Source organism: Wallemia ichthyophaga, assembly GCF_000400465.1.
Source record: "Wallemia ichthyophaga EXF-994 unplaced genomic scaffold scaffold5, whole genome shotgun sequence".
Lineage (NCBI taxonomy): Eukaryota > Fungi > Basidiomycota > Wallemiomycetes > Wallemiales > Wallemiaceae > Wallemia > Wallemia ichthyophaga.
In genome coordinates, this window is record NW_008806278.1 from 1 (window position 1) to 15,860 (window position 15,860).

A 15,860-nucleotide genomic window follows, 5' to 3' on the forward strand; every position below is an offset into this window, starting at 1 on the left:
AAGCCCAAACCTTAACAAAACCTTAACATTAACACTTTGAGAGACCAAAGTCTGCTTAGAAAATTCGTATCGGGTTCGGAAACCAACACCGTACGCCGATGCTAGTCCTTAATTTTGATACATACCGCCTCATATTATTAAATTAGAAGAGAATGATGTCATAACAAAGCATAGAACTCTCAGTAGAACGAATGACATGGATGATATGAAAAAACCACAAATCCAGTGTGTAAAGAGCGTGTAACGAAAGATATAAAAGTCCAGTGAGTATTGTTGAAGAGAGTAAAACATCAATCAGTCAGTCGGGGCGTATGAGTCCACTTAAGCGCTGCAATCATCCCACTCTGGCTTTGATACCGGCATAATGTTAGCTACTGGAGGGCTGGCCCAGTCGGCAACGTCGTTAATGGATTGCACAGGTGCGTAATCTGGCATGGTGTAATCAGGGACTTTGACGCCATTGTGAACGCAGAGAACCTCGTCGACGTATACGTTACCGCAATGTTCATCGATTTGGGGGTTGTTGAGCCAGAGAACCGTGGTGTTAATCTAAATCAAGTTAGTAAAACACTACAAAAAGTAAAGTAGACCTACTTGGTTGTTGTACGCGATAGAATTGCACGTGTCATTTTCCTTGACAACGTAAGTCTCTGTGCAGTCTGAGCCAGGCCAGCCGAGACAAAGCTCCTCGCCCTTCTGGAGGTTTGTGCATTCTTCGTTGATCTTGTCAAAGTTGGTTGCGGCTAATTGGTATGTGGAGATGCCTTGATCAGCTGAAATCTGGTCGCAATATTCACCACCCTTGACGGTGTAGTTGCGTGTGCACGAGGCACTGACTGATGCGACAATTGCTGCCAAAGCGAGTGACTGGACTGAGAATTGCATTTTATTAGGTTGTAAAACGGGTATTCCAGAAGACAGTGGTGGTAGATTCCTAAGGAGCAACCATTTGCTATTTTGGGGTGGCTCTCAGCGGAAGGGGTGTTTTGTGCGGTCTGTGCACTGATTGCACTCACGTGATAAGGCGGACGCGGGCAGTAGTAGTAGTTATATTTTTTATTATAATTATAATTTAATTTCTATATAAATTTATACATCTATTTCTTATGCTTAGAAGCCATTTCAAGCCAATACGACCTCTCATCCTCGAATGAGCGCGTCTGCAACTGCGTAACTGTTAGTAAATTAAATTACACTCAGTTACGTAAACTCACAGCTAGTGCCGAGTACGCGCTCGCTAGCCAATCTCCATTCTCGCTCCTGCCTGCTGCTTTCTCGATAACACTCTGCACCAACGAGCGCAATCTCTTGATGTTTGATTGCATCATCATCTGATCATCAGATGTAGAAAGCTCCTTTAATGAACTGTACAGAGTCGCGTATCTCCTGCTGACCTTCTCAGCCAGTTCCGGGCTAACTCTTTTTCCACTAAAACCCATCGACGAGCTGACAAAGTTGCCAGCCGTACCGAGAAGACTGGCGGAGGGCGCCTGGGTTTCCTCAGCAAGTGTCTGTAAGGCTAGTACTCTGGCATCCATCTCCTTCTGAAGCAGCGGCCAAAGCGAAATCCTCAAGCCTGCACAGAGATTGCTTGCCGGTAGACAACCCCTATTCAAGCACACCTGGTGTGCCTCGTCGTTTATTCTGATCATACTAAAAATAGCGCTTGGTAAGGTGGTCGCCGTGGGTATCTTGAGTAAGTCACCTTTTATCTGATTAAATGCCGTCTCAAACACTTGATTCCAGATGTGTTGTGTGGATTTAAGAGATCCTAGCTCGCTTGCAATGGCAACCTCCTTCTCCGAGAGAAAGACGCCAGGTTTGATGCTTTTGTCGTGGTATAATGAGTGCAGCGAGTCGTCGAAGAAGCGAGCACAGAATGCAAATTCTGAGCACGCATTGTCTATGAAGACAAGCAATAAGCTTCTGAAGATTGCTTCAGGGGGTAATTTCTATAAGAATCTTATGTTAGAATCACTCTCACGTTGTTTTCAACCCACAAAGTTCTGATCGTCAGCCTGGTATGCCAAAAAGACTGACGGTCCATCCAAAGTAGAGTAAGTGAGTCGCTGCTTGACACTATCGAGTTCATATGGCTCTTCGTTGCTTTCCCATGCATTTGCCGAGTTGCCGATTGCGAGCTCTTGGAATCTGGGTTCGATCTTGAACGCCTCTCTCGTATATCTCACCAAGCACGTCTCGTAGTAGCCTCTCGCGGCATTTGCATAGACACGTTCAACCTCATGAGCAGCCCGTGGCTCTTGTCTTTTGAGAAATGCGTACAAAGGCGCGTACTTAAACAGCACTGCTGTCTGATGAAACGCGATGTTGGACGTCGCGGAGGCTTGGAAGGGCACAAACAGACTAAATAGTTTACCACGTATCTTGTCTGCAGCCTGTAAATGTTTTGAGCTCATCCCATACCTGTCAACACCCCACAAACCTTCGTTTTGAGCGCCTGTAAGACACTCTGCAACTGTACTCTAGCTTTGACATGCTGATGCTTCTCAACTGAGCGCAGAAAGCCCTCGATGCTCTTACACCCGCTAATCCAAGCATCAACATCTGTTAGCTCCTGGTTCATGATGAGGTTGATGAGTTGCGGAGGAATGATTAGCTCTTTGAGTAGCCCATCGATTTCAGCTGCCTGTGCTCTCTGTTTGTGCAACTGATTGTCTATTTCGATGGATTTCGTCTGTAAAGAGCTGATCTGTGAACTCGTTGATAACATAGATTGCTGGAATGTGGAGAGGAAGTTCGCGAGTGTTTCCGTATCTTGTACGGAATGCTTGATAGAGCTATCCAATTCCATCGTCTGTGCTGCCGTGCTCAGGACTGGATGATCAGCGTTATCTTAAGATTACGACGCAGCTCACATTCGTCATCGACGGTGCGCTTAAGAGAATCATAAACATCTTCTATATCTCTATCGTCACGTTTAAGCATTTCAATGACGCACTGCCATTCCTCGTCAGTGCCTTGGTATGACACATCTTCCCTGATTGCTGGAGATGGCGCTGGGTCGAAGATTGCGTCGAGCTGATGGAGATATGAGATTAATGGAAAATACGCTATATGCCACGCACAGCTGGCGCTATCGGCGCTGTCGGTGCTGTATCCATCTTGGCTGTTGGAGATTAACCACCATGAACAGATTCACGAGAGGGATAACAACAACGGTAGCCAGACTCAAGACGGTCAAAGTGGGTCGAATGGGCTGTCAGTATTCATCTCACGCTCGTAGGACTCGAAGATGTCTGGTGTCTTCTATCACCAGCAGCAACCAGAACGCTGGGCTGTTAGTTTGCTTGATAAGCTCCCAGAGAACGCGCCAAAAAAGCTAGTGTGTGGATACGTCAATACTGCTAGCCCAGTCTCAACGGAACTCTACAAATCACTCGAGCAAAACGATGAATTCATCGATTTGCTACAATCTGTTGTGCAGAATAACTTTACAAAAGATCAGCACGTTATGTGAGTTGATTGAGTGCGTTATCAAATAACAAATCTCATCGATTTCCAGTCAAGACGCTTTTTTTAGAGGTGAAGGTTGGATACCTGTGATGGGTGCGTGGCATGCTCTCTTGCCAGCAATCTGTTTATAGCGCAAACCTAGATGAACGCGCTCCTCAGACTTTAGGTAGAGCCGGTGACCCTGATGACTATCTTGGCATGGTTTTGGTGGAAGGTGGCGGTAAGGTGAGTATATGCTAGCTAGACGTACGCAACACTCTCATGCAACACCCTCATAGATCAATGCGTCTACTTACGAGCGCACGCCTACTTACAGATTAGCAACACGCGACAATGGCTTCATGAAGTTATCGCCCGCTCTCGACAAAGCCCTGAGAGAAGCGCTTAAAGTTGAAACAAAGTAGATTCATACTAGAACATTCCCTCAACAACTCTGTAATGTAGTACATTTATTATTGCTGTCGTCAATTTTCTACTTGATTGATAAGAAAATACAAATTGAATCCCAAGTGTGCAACACTTCTATTAAAACACTTCCTTTACGAACCTTCTATTCTCTTCTAGCTATCATCAATCTCCTCGTCATCTGAAAGTGCAAACTCTTCAGACACGTTCTCCTTTTTGGCTTTTCTCCGTTGCTCAAGAGACGCCCATTCGCCTTCTCTCTCGCCAGTATACGTGAATCCTCTAAAAGTATCGTGAGTGCGGTTGTTCTCGTTAGGTATCGGGTTTTCGTCAATTTTTGGCCTGTCGTCAGATACATGCGGCCTTTCTGTTTGTTTATCGAATGATTTGCGTGGCTCTTTGTTGCTTTCACGGCTCTCGCGATTCACGTGCTGACCAGATGGTGTTCCATGTCCAGAACCAAGTGCTGGCTTGAAGACTTCCTCATTTCCATCCACATCAACTCTGTCTGGAGCAGCAACATCGTCATCCCAAGGCACACCGTGCTCTCTAATGTCAGCACCTGTAAACTCAGTGTCAAAGTTGGCGACACTCTCATCACTTTCAACCAGCGGCTTGAACGGTGGGGTGACCTGTCTGTTGGCAAGTGCATTCCAGTCAATTGATTTGAAAAATGGATCTTCCTTAAGCTCTGCAGCGTCTCTCTTGCTGCCCATCCTGTGTTCTGGGTTTCTGTTTAAAAGACCTTTGACAAATTGCTTTCCTTCATCTCCAATAACTCCCTTTGGGAATCTAATCTTCCCGAAGCATATGTTTTTGTACATTTGTTGTGTATCTTCGGCATAAAATGGTGACCAACCACAACACATCTAAAAATCGTTAGTAAGCAAACAAACACAATATTTTCACATACCTCAAACAACAACACTCCTAGTGACCAAAAGTCAACCAGCATGGAGTATCCATCGTCATTGAGTAGTACCTCAGGTGCAAGGTACTCTGTTGTTCCACAGAAAGTTGAAGTGAGTTGGTCTGCTGGTAAATCAGGTTTTGATAATCCAAAGTCACATAAAGCAACGTGACCAGTTGCATCCAGTAAGATATTTTCAGGTTTAAGATCACGGTAAACAATGTCATATTTGTGGAGGTGTTCGAGTGCAAGTACGAGCTCGGCTATGTAGAATCTTGCCCTTTCTTCGCTAAATCTGCCTTCTCTTTGTAAATGCCAGAAAAGCTCACCACCAGATTTGTAATCCGTGACAAAATAGAGCTCTTTTTCAGTCTGGAAGCTGAACTTCAAACCAACTAAGAATGGACACTCCAGCGATACTTGCAGAATCTTACGCTCTCCAATAGTGTGAGCAACTTCTTTCTTTGCAATGATTTCCTTCTTAGAGAGAACCTTCATGGCGTAAATACGCTTAGTATCTTTCTTGCGAACCTGGAAAACTCTACCAAAGGTACCTCTGCCGATCAATCTCAGAAATTCAAAGTCTTTCGGAATGAGAGAATGTTTATTGGCGAAGCGTTCATATAATATCTGCAAACGAATTTCACCGGTTGTAATTTCTTTACCATCATCGCCAAATCTGGAGAGCTCATACCAGTGATCGATTTCAGCACCTGGAGCGAGGTGTGGACGGATTTCCTTACTACCAACGTATTTCTCTCCCTCATAACCCAAGTAGTGTACAACGCTGTCGTCTTCACCTGGTTGGGGGTCAATGGTGAGGTTAGCCAGACTTTCATCCGCAGTTTGATTTGAAGGGCTTAAAGTGGCTGCAACGTTTGGTGCTGAGCGATCTCTATCGTAAACAGCAATTTCAAGAGGGGAATCCTCTCTTGAAACGTCGAAAGTGACTTGATGCTTCCATACCGGAGAATCTCCGTTTTGACCTAAAACGCCGGTGACTGGTGGGCTTGATTTGTTGGTAGGGTCTGGAGTTGTAGGAGTACGAGCACCGGATGATGGCGTTCTTTTCAAAGTGGATTCCAACTTCTTGGGGAAACCTCTGGCAACGCCTTCTGTTGCACCGATTGGCTCTCTACTAACAAATTCATTGTTTTCAAATGAGACGACTACGTATGAATGTGCTTTTGTGCTATCAACCACAGCGAGTCTCCTCGCCTCCATAACCTTGACTGTGAGCAATCCCTTACTGCCAAGAACATCCTTTGAGGATTGAGATTTGAACGGTGGCTTTGTATTTGTCAACGGTGTACTGGCGCCGGATGTGGTGGCTGAAGTCGCCGTGGTTGAACTAGATAAATGGGGAGCTGGATATAGTGTAAGGGAGTATTTTTATTTAATCATCAAACCTACCTGTATTATGTTGGCTGATTTCTTTCTCCCGCCTCTCTTTGATCGTCGTCTCGAATGGATTTGGCTCCTGCCTCGAATTTGCAGACCGTGGCTTGGGCGTCGCAGAATCCTCTGCGTTACTCTTACTAGACGTCAGGTGCGTCGTCGGTGCCGCTGGCGTCTTGATTTGCTCCATTGATGATTGTCGAATATTGAGAGTGATCTCAGTTATCCATGGAGTACAAAATTAAATTACTTGGAATTTACACTGGTGGATAATATGCTCTGCCTAAGGTTATGCGCTTTCTCACGCGTGCTCTTTGATGCCGCTGGTGTTTGCGTCGTCTGCTCCTCGTCAGAATCGTCGTGAACGCCTCCCGGAATAAGCAGTTGGTCAAGTTCCTCTTGAGTCAGTTGACGATTCTCTTCTTTAAGCACTGTCATCTTACGTTTAATTACCCTTCTTATCAGATTTAGCTGTTCTTCTGTGTAAAATCCGGTGTTTGAATCAAAATTCTCGATATGGCCTTGTTCATCATGAATCAGCTTGTAGCAATCTTCATCAGTCACATCACATAGCTGGAAGTTTGCAGCATCTGTTACATTCTTTCCATCAAACTTGTGGCTTTCTGCGCTTGGTTCTTTCATCTGAGACGTTTCGGGTGCTGTTGTCCCCGGAGTTGATTGCGGAACTGAATTAGCTTTACCGGAGTTTCCTGTACTTGCTCGGCTTGTAAATGTTTGCCTGTGCTTGCGGTCCCTCACCCCTACCAGACGAGTCTGGATACGTTGATAAATGCGATTTGCGCTATCTAATCTGGGATCCCAGTTAATTCGACACATAACATCTGCAAATGGTCCCGACTGGAATGTGTATGAGTAAGCTGCCATTGATATCTTGTGGTTCAATAAAAATCGCGAATCCTGAGGTGAAAATTGGTTCAGTAACGATGCTCTCGACCACGCTGGCCTCTCTTTGAAAAGGTTTTCAAGCCTCTGCAGCACATCTTTCCTAGGGTATGTATCTATAAACTCGGACGCCTCCTTAACAGGTGCTGAAGGAGCTGGATATTGATCCCAAGTGATTGTATCACCACTGTCAACCTTTGCGCGATTTTTGCTGATGAGACGCTCGTAAGTCTGTCCAGTGGCCTTGTTAACACCTGTAGTCTTTTCAGGGTTGTATCTGCTCTGGTATAGGTAGTTGTTGAATGTCTGTGCTCTGTAGAATTTAGGGGGTTGAATGAGACCTATCGGTTGACTGTTTAAGCCCTCGATATTCTCGCCGCGCGCCTTCCTCAGACGATTGCCTTTTACACGACTCTCCAGAAACTCAATTTGATCGCCATTTTTCGGCAATTGAATGTTTCTAAGTGCATGGATGCTTTCATTGAGATTGTCGGAAAATACTCTCTCGTTGATGTTATCCAAATAGTCCTTCTGCGGTAGATGTGATGTAAAATCTGCGATTTCTGCGCGCTGTTAATTATAAACGCTACGCCCGCTAACCCCACCAACCTCTGAACTTGGCTGTGACAGGAATAGAGCCAATAATCTCCGCTTTGAACTGGTAATGCCACTGACCCTCGATCATCTTCCTTCTGCGCCTTATTCTCAGTGCGTAGTTGTTGCTTTCGCTGTACGTCGCCGTTATGCTGCTATTTACGCTGATATCGAGGCAGAGCGGCAGGCGCTTATCGAAAGCATCTTTGATAATATCTACGCCACCAAAAATGCTCAAATATTGCAATTTTTCTTCCTCGCTGACGCTACCGAATAATTCGATTGCTTCCAATTGAGTTAACGTCATCGTAGAGATGGAAGGAGGATTGAACAAGATAAGCTGGCTCAGAGGGAACAATGGCTTCCTTAACAGCGTATTCAAGCAGTCCAAGTTTATTCCACTGCATAATCTTAATCCATTGATTAGAAATGGGGATAACACCTTGGCTTCGATACCTTACAGCGAAGCAGAGCCTTATATTGGAAGCAATAACTACGGTGAAGGCATGTCCCAGATCAATCAGCGCTTTTTGGAAGGCTATAGGCAGTCGAAAACTGTGGTGGCGTTGCTAGGCGTGAAGGAAAGCATCGATCAGAAGGCAAATGATCCACAATATACGCCTTCAGGAACTGTTTACTTTTGTTTCGACGCTTCTTCTTACCCCAAGGAGCATTTCGAATCTCATGACGTAAAATTCCGCGATTCTCGCTCTTTGATTGGCTATCTCAATCTACACGACTCAAAGATTATCGCCCAAGCGAGATCTATTGTGGATTGGAATTTACGACACAAGTACGATTCTGGTTCTGGGAAACTCAATTATAGCTGCTGGGCAGGTTGGAAGCTCTGTTGCAGTTCTGTGTTTGATAACCAGGATCAACCATCACATAGCTGGAAAGGCGTTCAAAACTACCACTACCCACGCACAGACCCTGTTGTCATTATGGCTGTTTTGTCTCCAGACAGATCAGCTATTTTGCTCGGACGTAACAAGCGCTACGCCGGTGGTATGTATAGTTGCTTAGCTGGTTTTGTTGAGGTTGGTGAGACATTTGAAGAGGCAGTCGCCAGGGAGGTGCATGAAGAGGCTTGCGTGCGTGTTCTCGACGTGAAGTACTTCGCCTCCCAGCCATGGCCATATCCAAGTTCACTCATGACTGGATTTTATGCAATCGCCGATGTCAACAGCAACTATGAGATATCTAGAACGGACTTAGACGGAGAATTGGAAGGTGTGTTGGAGCAAGTTGTAGTAAAACAAATCATTAACAATGAAACAGACGCTAGATGGTTCACACGCGAAGACGTTGAGGAGATGGTAAAGCGCTCGCCTATCAGTCTTGGTGATAAGCCACCAGATAATGTTCCCTTCGTTCCAAACAAGCATGCTATCGCAGGTGAACTGATTAGAAACTGGTTGGCTACTTTTGAAAAAAAGAGCGCAATTTAATAGATTGAATTGGTATTCCTCATAAAAGAGGTAAACTAATGTTGAAAATTAGATTCTTTCAATGTACATATATGGATAGGTAAAATGTTCACACATTTGTGGTGGAAAGTAGTAAATTCTGATGGTATTCCGTTTTAGTAACCTACACGTGTATTACAAACGTAAATTTGAAATTTCGTGTTTTACATCAAAATCTTCTGAGAAGACCTAACAGGTATATACGCTGATTGAGTAATGAGAGGTGCTATTGATTTGCAACCGAATCATCCCACAATGTTAAAACAAACCCAAACCATCACACCCCCTATACCACTCATTGTACCTTTCGTACTCATCAAACTCGTCATTCATATCCAAATCGAGAAGCTCGGTAGCTTCAAATATCTCGGTATACTCTATGTCGTCGTAAATACTTAGTATATCGTCATCTTGTGCGACAAAGTTCTCTAGATTTGCTGAAATTTTACTTGGGAGTAATTCGTTACATTTCAAAGCAATGACTGTGTGCAATTTTGAATGTAAGTTAATAAATCTGTTCAAAGCTACCAACTTAATGTTGTGGCGTCTGCTACAGATGTTTAGCTCCTCCAGTAGTGGCATAGCAAAGTCGAAATGGCCTTTGTTGAACATATCTGAGAAAACAGGCGAGTAATATCCTTCTATGCTGAATTTGCGCACATTCTTGAGCTTGCTGAGAAACTCAGGCGCAAAAATATCATGATCAGCTGAGAAAACTGACCTAGGCAGCTGAACGTTTCTTAATTGATCTCCTAATCCGTGCCATTGAGAAATATCGGCAAATCCCCAATAACACAAGTTCCGAAGTTTCGCTAATCGACAATTGCTGATGTCTGCGTAAATGCGATTGAGCGTTAGGCTTTCAAGTCTGTCCATTGAATCTGGTAGGTTTACTTCACGATACTCTCTTGGAGATCTTGTTATCCGCTGCTCACGAGCATCTACTTTGAGAAGCTTTAAATTTGGCATGAGGCGGAGTATGAACGCCAGCGTTGATGGTCCGCGTACCCACTCAATACTCAAGTCGTAAACAAAGCTCTGTACCTTTTCGAAGCAGAAGTTGAGCATATCAAGCCCAGTGAAAAACTCGAAAGAGACATTATTTAGCATTATGTGTTTCAGACTGCTGCGAAGTTCTTTTGAAAAGCAGGCTGGGCGTAAAATAGCCTCCTGATCGCCTCCGTTAATGAATAAGTATTTGGCGTTAAGATTGCGTGGCAGTGTGACCTCTCTCGTGTTGATGTGATATACAACGCTAAATCTTGAAACATTCAAATCAACCAAGCCGTAGCTATCCTCGCATAGTTTGTTGTAAATGTCCTTATTCTCGATTATCAAGAATATCTGTCCAGTCTTCTTAGACTTGAGGCGCGGTGAAGCCATCCATGACTTCAGTCTCTGGGCATCCACGTCATTCTGGAGTTTGAGTACGGCCGATGAGTAGACTTGCGTAAGATGTTGATAAGTAATTGAATCTGCACTGCAGCCAAAACTCACTATGTGAATGTGTGAGCGCTTCACTCCAATGTTTGTTGACGGCTGATAGCTGGTAGTTCAATTTCCGATATTTATCGGTGAGGGTGTCGGTGGTGCGTTTATCAAGGTGGTTAAATATCGACAGCAGAATATCAATAGGTAAATCTGACGCCTTAGATGTCCTCATGAGGTTGACTGTAGATGTGCAAGATATGTTGTGTGCCGAAGTGGCGAAAAACCACTATAGAGGCACGCTGCTGGAGCACTTGAAAAGTTTGTAACTGAAAAATTATTGACATTATATTGTGACTCAGAATGTATCTAAATGCATGTGATGCAAACGAAGTTATACAAATTACGAAATAAACCGTTAAATCAAGCGGTGCTCTAGAGTAGTGCAGTACCAGCAAGAGATACAGATATGAGCAGTAACGTAAATGAGAATACAGTTTGCGCGCTTCCAGAGAATGTTTGTGATTTTCCTGATTCATTTGGTTGAATCAGAGGATCTTCATTTGACCTTTCCTGCACAAATTGAGGAACGCTTGGGATTTCCGGTTCATACTTAGACACATCCGACGTGTCGACCTGTTCACCATTCCAACACCAGTCGTTGAAGCAAGTCTGACACTCTTCACTTCTGTCTATGCCGTTTCTTTCTCTAGCTCTATCAACAAGACCGCATGCGAGACAGCGCTTCCATTCGCCATCCTTGACTAAGCCGTTGAGAGACGTAGATGCCTCAGCGTTCTTCATAAGCGTAGAAGCCTCTTCCCAATCATATTCCAATTTGAAAGAACTCGTATTGACAGCTCCGACATATGGGTAATTTGGAATATAGGCAATGATTGGAGTGTGTCTGGATTCGTTGTAGTTTGTCACATCGGAAGAGTTACACCCAAAGAATGTTGGACGCGTGTTCAGGCCCTGCGCTACGAACTGTTCTGGTGTTGGTACATTCGCGAATGAGATTTGATCATCATCGTGCATGGTACGATTGTAAGTGACGTATAGACTAGTGCCGTTTGGCCATCCATTGTTTGTGTTGGACGTTGCATCAAAGCCTATAGCCAAGTCCACTTGTCGTTCAGGTTTGATGTGTGCATTCAGTGGCAGGTTCTCGTGAGCTTCTGTTCGCAGCCTTAGTAATTACAACATTTGAGAAATAATACCCACCTCCACCATCAATCAGAACGACATTTTCTGCATCGCTGATTTTGTTGGTGTCGTTTTTCCATCCATAGAATGGGTTTCTCCATTGTGCAACATCGTCTCTAGTCTCTGAAAAGTCACTGAGAACACTTTCGGCCATGTCTTGGAAGATGTCCCAGCCAGACAATGAGCCTTGTGCTTTGATAACGCCCTGGTTGAATAGTGTCGCTGAGGTGCCAATAACAAATCCAAAGTTGTCCAATCCATTGACACACTGGTCGGTACCATTTAGTTGGCCGTCGAGGAGCTTTGTCCCGACAAGAGCGATATCAATAAAGCCGTTTGGACTGGAATCACGCGCACCACCTCCGAGTGGGCCGTATGTCCCGAAGGAGTGGGGTGTCATCTCCCATATACTCGCATTCTGACCAACAATAATCTGATCAGGCTGGCGCTCAAGTGCTTGTACAATCGGGTAGGGCATGTCGTTCGATTGGAAGGTGCTTGCATCTCTAATGGCTCCAGAGAATGTAGTGTTTCTGCCATAGCCAGGGAACTTGCTCTCTGGTTCAGCGAGAAGATGGTAGCTGGGTGAAATTTAGACATTAAGAAAGCTTAGAAACTACCAAACCGACCTCAAAGCCCTCGCCCAATAGTCCGATATAGCGACTTCAAATCCAGCGTGTTTTTTATCCTCGATATCCTCAAACATATCATAAAAATAACTGAAACTGTCTAAAAATCCTGGATAAAAGATATTTTCGTCAAGTCTCGCAGTCTCCATCCATTCCCAAGTTGGCTTCATGTCCTGCGCAGCAAAACCGCCGACTGCCCAGGAACCGCCTGAGAGGCCAGACATGTAAGCGGCAGACTGGAGGAGACCAGCAGTCTCAAAGTCGACCGAGGAATTGCGGTTATCGAGTGCATTTATAAACCCAACGCCCTGGAAATAAAGTCAGTCTGAGGTACGCGAAATACGCAAGGTGCATATGTGAAAGAACACACTTACACCCAACATGGCACGATAACCTCCTCCAGACACAGCTATACCGAGTTTGGGTGCATTTGTGGAATTACTTGTAAGTTTATCCATGTCGTACGAGAGGTTTGCGCTGTCGAGCCAATCTGTGAGTGGATCGATGATCTTCTGCATACGTGCGTTGATATAGTCAGTCTCATTGGCGGAGAGTGCCTGTCCCGTCCTGATGAAGTCTGTGACTCCCGCTGGGCACGAAGTGTTGTAAGGTGCGTATGAGAGATCACCCTCATCCCTGGAGTGGAGAGCTGGGTTGAAGGCTCGTGCGGCCAGATCGGAAGGCGGACTAGGGAAAGCGTTCGAGATCACTGCCAGCGTGAGTGCGCCAAATATCGCAGACTTCATTGCGGTCTTTGTGGATATAGATGAGGACGCTAAGTCATCTCGGTGAATTTTATGGTCCCGTGAAAAATTGGGGTAGCGGAGTTGCGAGGAGGTACACATGGTGTTATTTGGAAGCTAAGAAAATCTACTTGGCATTACTTTCTAACCTAAATATTGCCGTGTAAAACCCCTTGCTTACCTAATCAGCTCTCAAGGCACAGCGATCTGCAGATCTTAAAACACGCTTGAGGGATTTGACACGTAAATCATGCGAAATCTCACTCTCACAGCATGGAGCACAGTCACATTCTATCTGCAGTGTGAATAGAGGTACATTTGGTGGCTAAAAATAGCAGCAGGACCAGATTTTGTTGGCGCCAAGCGGTCCGATGTGTGACAGAATAAATAAGACATATCAAGATCGCTCAGATAACAAGAGTAAAATAGATATACTACGTATTCGTACTAGGATTATACAACCATAGTTTCATAAGATGAGAATTTCCATAAGAGTCAGTCCAACGAACTAAAGGAGCGCAGCACCAACAATCACTGCCATAGCGAGGAGGACTGTGGTGGAAAATAAATTTTGCGCGCTTGCAGAGTCATTGGTTGCTTGAATCAAAGCATCACCATCTGATCTGTCCTGAACGAATTGAGGAACGCTGTTAATATCTGGCTCATATTCTGAGACATCTGATGTGTCGACTTGATCGCCACTCCAGCACCAGTCATCGAAGCAAGTCTGACACTCTGCGCTTCTATCTACGCCGTTCCTTTCTCTAGCTCTGTCGACGAGAGCACATGCAAGACAACGCTTCCACTCGCCATCGCTAACTAAGCCATTGAGAGATGTAGATGCCTCACCATTATTTATCATGCCAATGTACTCCTCATCTGAATATTCCAGCTTGAATGTGCTCTGATTACTTTCAAAGACGTACGGATACGATGGAATGTAACCAACGATTGGTGTGTGTCTGGATTCGTTGTAGTTTGTCACATCGGAAGAGTTACACCCAAAGAATGTTGGACGCGTGTTCAGGCCCTGCGCTACGAACTGTTCTGGTGTTGGTACATTCGCAAATGAGATCTGGTCGTCGTCGTTGATAGTACGGTTGTAAGTAGCAAACATGCTAGTGCCGTTTGGCCAACCCGAGCTGGTGTCAGCTGAAGCGTCAAAGCCAAGAACTAAATCGACTTGACGCTCTGGTTTAATGTGCGCATTGAGTGGTATGTTCTCGAGAGCTTCTCCTCCATCTACCAAGACTACATTGGATACGTTGGAAATCTTGTTGGTGTCATTCATCCAGCCATAGAATGGGTTCCGCCATGATGCAACATCATTCTTCGATTCTGAGAAGTCACTGAGAACATTTTCAGCTATATCTTGGAAAACAGACCAGCCGGAAAGGGAACTCTGGGCTTGTATAACACCCTGGTTGAATAGTGTCGCTGAGGTGCCAATAACAAATCCAAAGTTGTCCAATCCATTGACACACTGGTCGGTACCATTTAGTTGGCCGTCGAGGAGCTTTGTCCCGACAAGAGCGATATCAATAAAGCCGTTTGGACTGGAATCACGCGCACCACCTCCGAGTGGGCCGTATGTCCCGAAGGAGTGGGGTGTCATCTCCCATATACTCGCATTCTGACCAACAATAATCTGATCAGGCTGGCGCTCAAGTGCTTGTACACTCGGGGAAGTCGATTGGAAGGTGCTTGCATCTCTAATAGCTCCAGAGAAGGTAGTGTTCCTGCCATAGCCAGGGAACTTGCTCTCTGGTTCAGCGAGAAGATGGTAGCTGGGTGAAATTTAGACATTAAGAAAACTTAGAAACCACCAAACCGACCTCAAAGCCCTTGACCAATAGTCAGCCAATTGAACCTCAAATCCAGCATTTTCCTTTGCGTCGACGTCATTGAAGATGTCGGAAAAGTAGCTGAATGCGTCGAGAAAGCCTGGGTAGAAGATGTTTTCGTCGAGTCTTGCAGTTTGCATCCACTCCCAGACAGATTTCATGTTCTGCGCGGCAAAACCACCGACTGCCCAGGAACCACCCGACAAGCCGGACATATAAGCAGCAGACTGGAGGAGACCTGCAGTCTCGAAATCAAGAGAGGAATTGCGGTTGTCGAGTGCACTGATAAAACCGGCGCCCTGGATATTATGTCAGCTTCAGGAACGCAAGGCACGTGAGGCACGTGGAGGAGCACTCACGCCCAACATGGCTCTATAGCCGCCTCCAGACACAGCCAAACCGAGTCTAGGAGCGTTGGAGGTATTTGAGGTGAGTTGGCTGATATCGTATGAGAGACCAGCGCCGTTTAACCAGTCAGTGAGTGGGTCGATGATCTTCTCCATGCGTGAATTAATGTAATCAGTCTCGTCGGTGGAGAGTGCCTGTCCCGTCCTGATGAAATCTGTGACTCCCGATGGGCAGGAAGTGTTGTAAGGTGCATATGAGAGATCTCCTTCGTCTCTCGAGTGTATTGTGTTCTGCTGTGCAGCGTGTATGATGCCGCGGGAGATGAGATCTTCGGGAGCACTCGGGAAGGCGCTGGATGTGGTTGACAGTGTTATTGCCGCTGTTGCTCCCAGTATTCCAATTTTCATTTCACCGTCGTGCGTAAAGACGGCGAGTGCCAGCCAAGAGAAACAGAATTATTAAGCTGTGTGAATAACCGTCTTAACTAATCGGATGCAAATATTCACAAC

The 15,860-nt window shown here is 45.3% G+C and overlaps 9 protein-coding genes across 9 annotated transcripts; 2 read left to right on the plus strand and 7 right to left on the minus strand.

The window, feature by feature from the left end:
* Positions 1-321: 321 nt before the first annotated feature.
* J056_003539 (uncharacterized protein) lies at positions 322-885 on the minus strand (the record flags this gene model as incomplete). The annotated part of the gene is made up of 2 exons (XM_009268755.1): positions 322-549; positions 595-885. 2 exons carry the CDS (start codon positions 883-885, stop codon positions 322-324), a joined length of 519 nt encoding a protein of 172 aa, XP_009267030.1.
* A 212-nt stretch (positions 886-1,097) lies between these two features.
* On the minus strand, positions 1,098-3,122 carry J056_003540 (Vacuolar protein sorting-associated protein 52-like protein; the record flags this gene model as incomplete). The annotated part of the gene is made up of 6 exons (XM_009268756.1): positions 1,098-1,166; positions 1,215-1,952; positions 2,001-2,396; positions 2,444-2,835; positions 2,877-3,039; positions 3,087-3,122. The coding sequence occupies 6 exons, from the start codon at positions 3,120-3,122 to the stop codon at positions 1,098-1,100; spliced, it is 1,794 nt and encodes a 597-aa protein (XP_009267031.1).
* A 24-nt stretch (positions 3,123-3,146) lies between these two features.
* Positions 3,147-3,878, plus strand: J056_003541 (uncharacterized protein; the record flags this gene model as incomplete). Its single annotated transcript, XM_009268757.1, has 5 exons — positions 3,147-3,203; positions 3,245-3,474; positions 3,524-3,567; positions 3,617-3,699; positions 3,753-3,878. 5 exons carry the CDS (start codon positions 3,147-3,149, stop codon positions 3,876-3,878), a joined length of 540 nt encoding a protein of 179 aa, XP_009267032.1.
* A 156-nt stretch (positions 3,879-4,034) lies between these two features.
* Positions 4,035-6,377, minus strand: J056_003542 (Serine/threonine-protein kinase sck1; the record flags this gene model as incomplete). Its single annotated transcript, XM_009268758.1, has 3 exons — positions 4,035-4,748; positions 4,793-6,156; positions 6,203-6,377. 3 exons carry the CDS (start codon positions 6,375-6,377, stop codon positions 4,035-4,037), a joined length of 2,253 nt encoding a protein of 750 aa, XP_009267033.1.
* Positions 6,378-6,433: 56 nt separating this feature from the next.
* Positions 6,434-7,991, minus strand: J056_003543 (Transcription factor tau subunit sfc1; the record flags this gene model as incomplete). The annotated part of the gene is made up of 2 exons (XM_009268759.1): positions 6,434-7,653; positions 7,700-7,991. The coding sequence occupies 2 exons, from the start codon at positions 7,989-7,991 to the stop codon at positions 6,434-6,436; spliced, it is 1,512 nt and encodes a 503-aa protein (XP_009267034.1).
* Positions 7,992-8,190: 199 nt separating this feature from the next.
* On the plus strand, positions 8,191-9,135 carry J056_003544 (putative NADH pyrophosphatase; the record flags this gene model as incomplete). Its single annotated transcript, XM_009268760.1, has 2 exons — positions 8,191-8,917; positions 8,966-9,135. The coding sequence occupies 2 exons, from the start codon at positions 8,191-8,193 to the stop codon at positions 9,133-9,135; spliced, it is 897 nt and encodes a 298-aa protein (XP_009267035.1).
* Positions 9,136-9,411: 276 nt separating this feature from the next.
* On the minus strand, positions 9,412-10,816 carry J056_003545 (uncharacterized protein; the record flags this gene model as incomplete). Its single annotated transcript, XM_009268761.1, has 2 exons — positions 9,412-10,598; positions 10,651-10,816. The coding sequence occupies 2 exons, from the start codon at positions 10,814-10,816 to the stop codon at positions 9,412-9,414; spliced, it is 1,353 nt and encodes a 450-aa protein (XP_009267036.1).
* Positions 10,817-11,016: 200 nt separating this feature from the next.
* On the minus strand, positions 11,017-13,162 carry J056_003546 (Lysophospholipase 1; the record flags this gene model as incomplete). The annotated part of the gene is made up of 4 exons (XM_009268762.1): positions 11,017-11,759; positions 11,806-12,368; positions 12,417-12,724; positions 12,791-13,162. The coding sequence occupies 4 exons, from the start codon at positions 13,160-13,162 to the stop codon at positions 11,017-11,019; spliced, it is 1,986 nt and encodes a 661-aa protein (XP_009267037.1).
* Positions 13,163-13,667: 505 nt separating this feature from the next.
* On the minus strand, positions 13,668-15,758 carry J056_003547 (Lysophospholipase 1; the record flags this gene model as incomplete). Its single annotated transcript, XM_009268763.1, has 3 exons — positions 13,668-14,946; positions 14,995-15,302; positions 15,363-15,758. 3 exons carry the CDS (start codon positions 15,756-15,758, stop codon positions 13,668-13,670), a joined length of 1,983 nt encoding a protein of 660 aa, XP_009267038.1.
* Between the last annotated feature and the right edge of the window lie 102 nt (positions 15,759-15,860).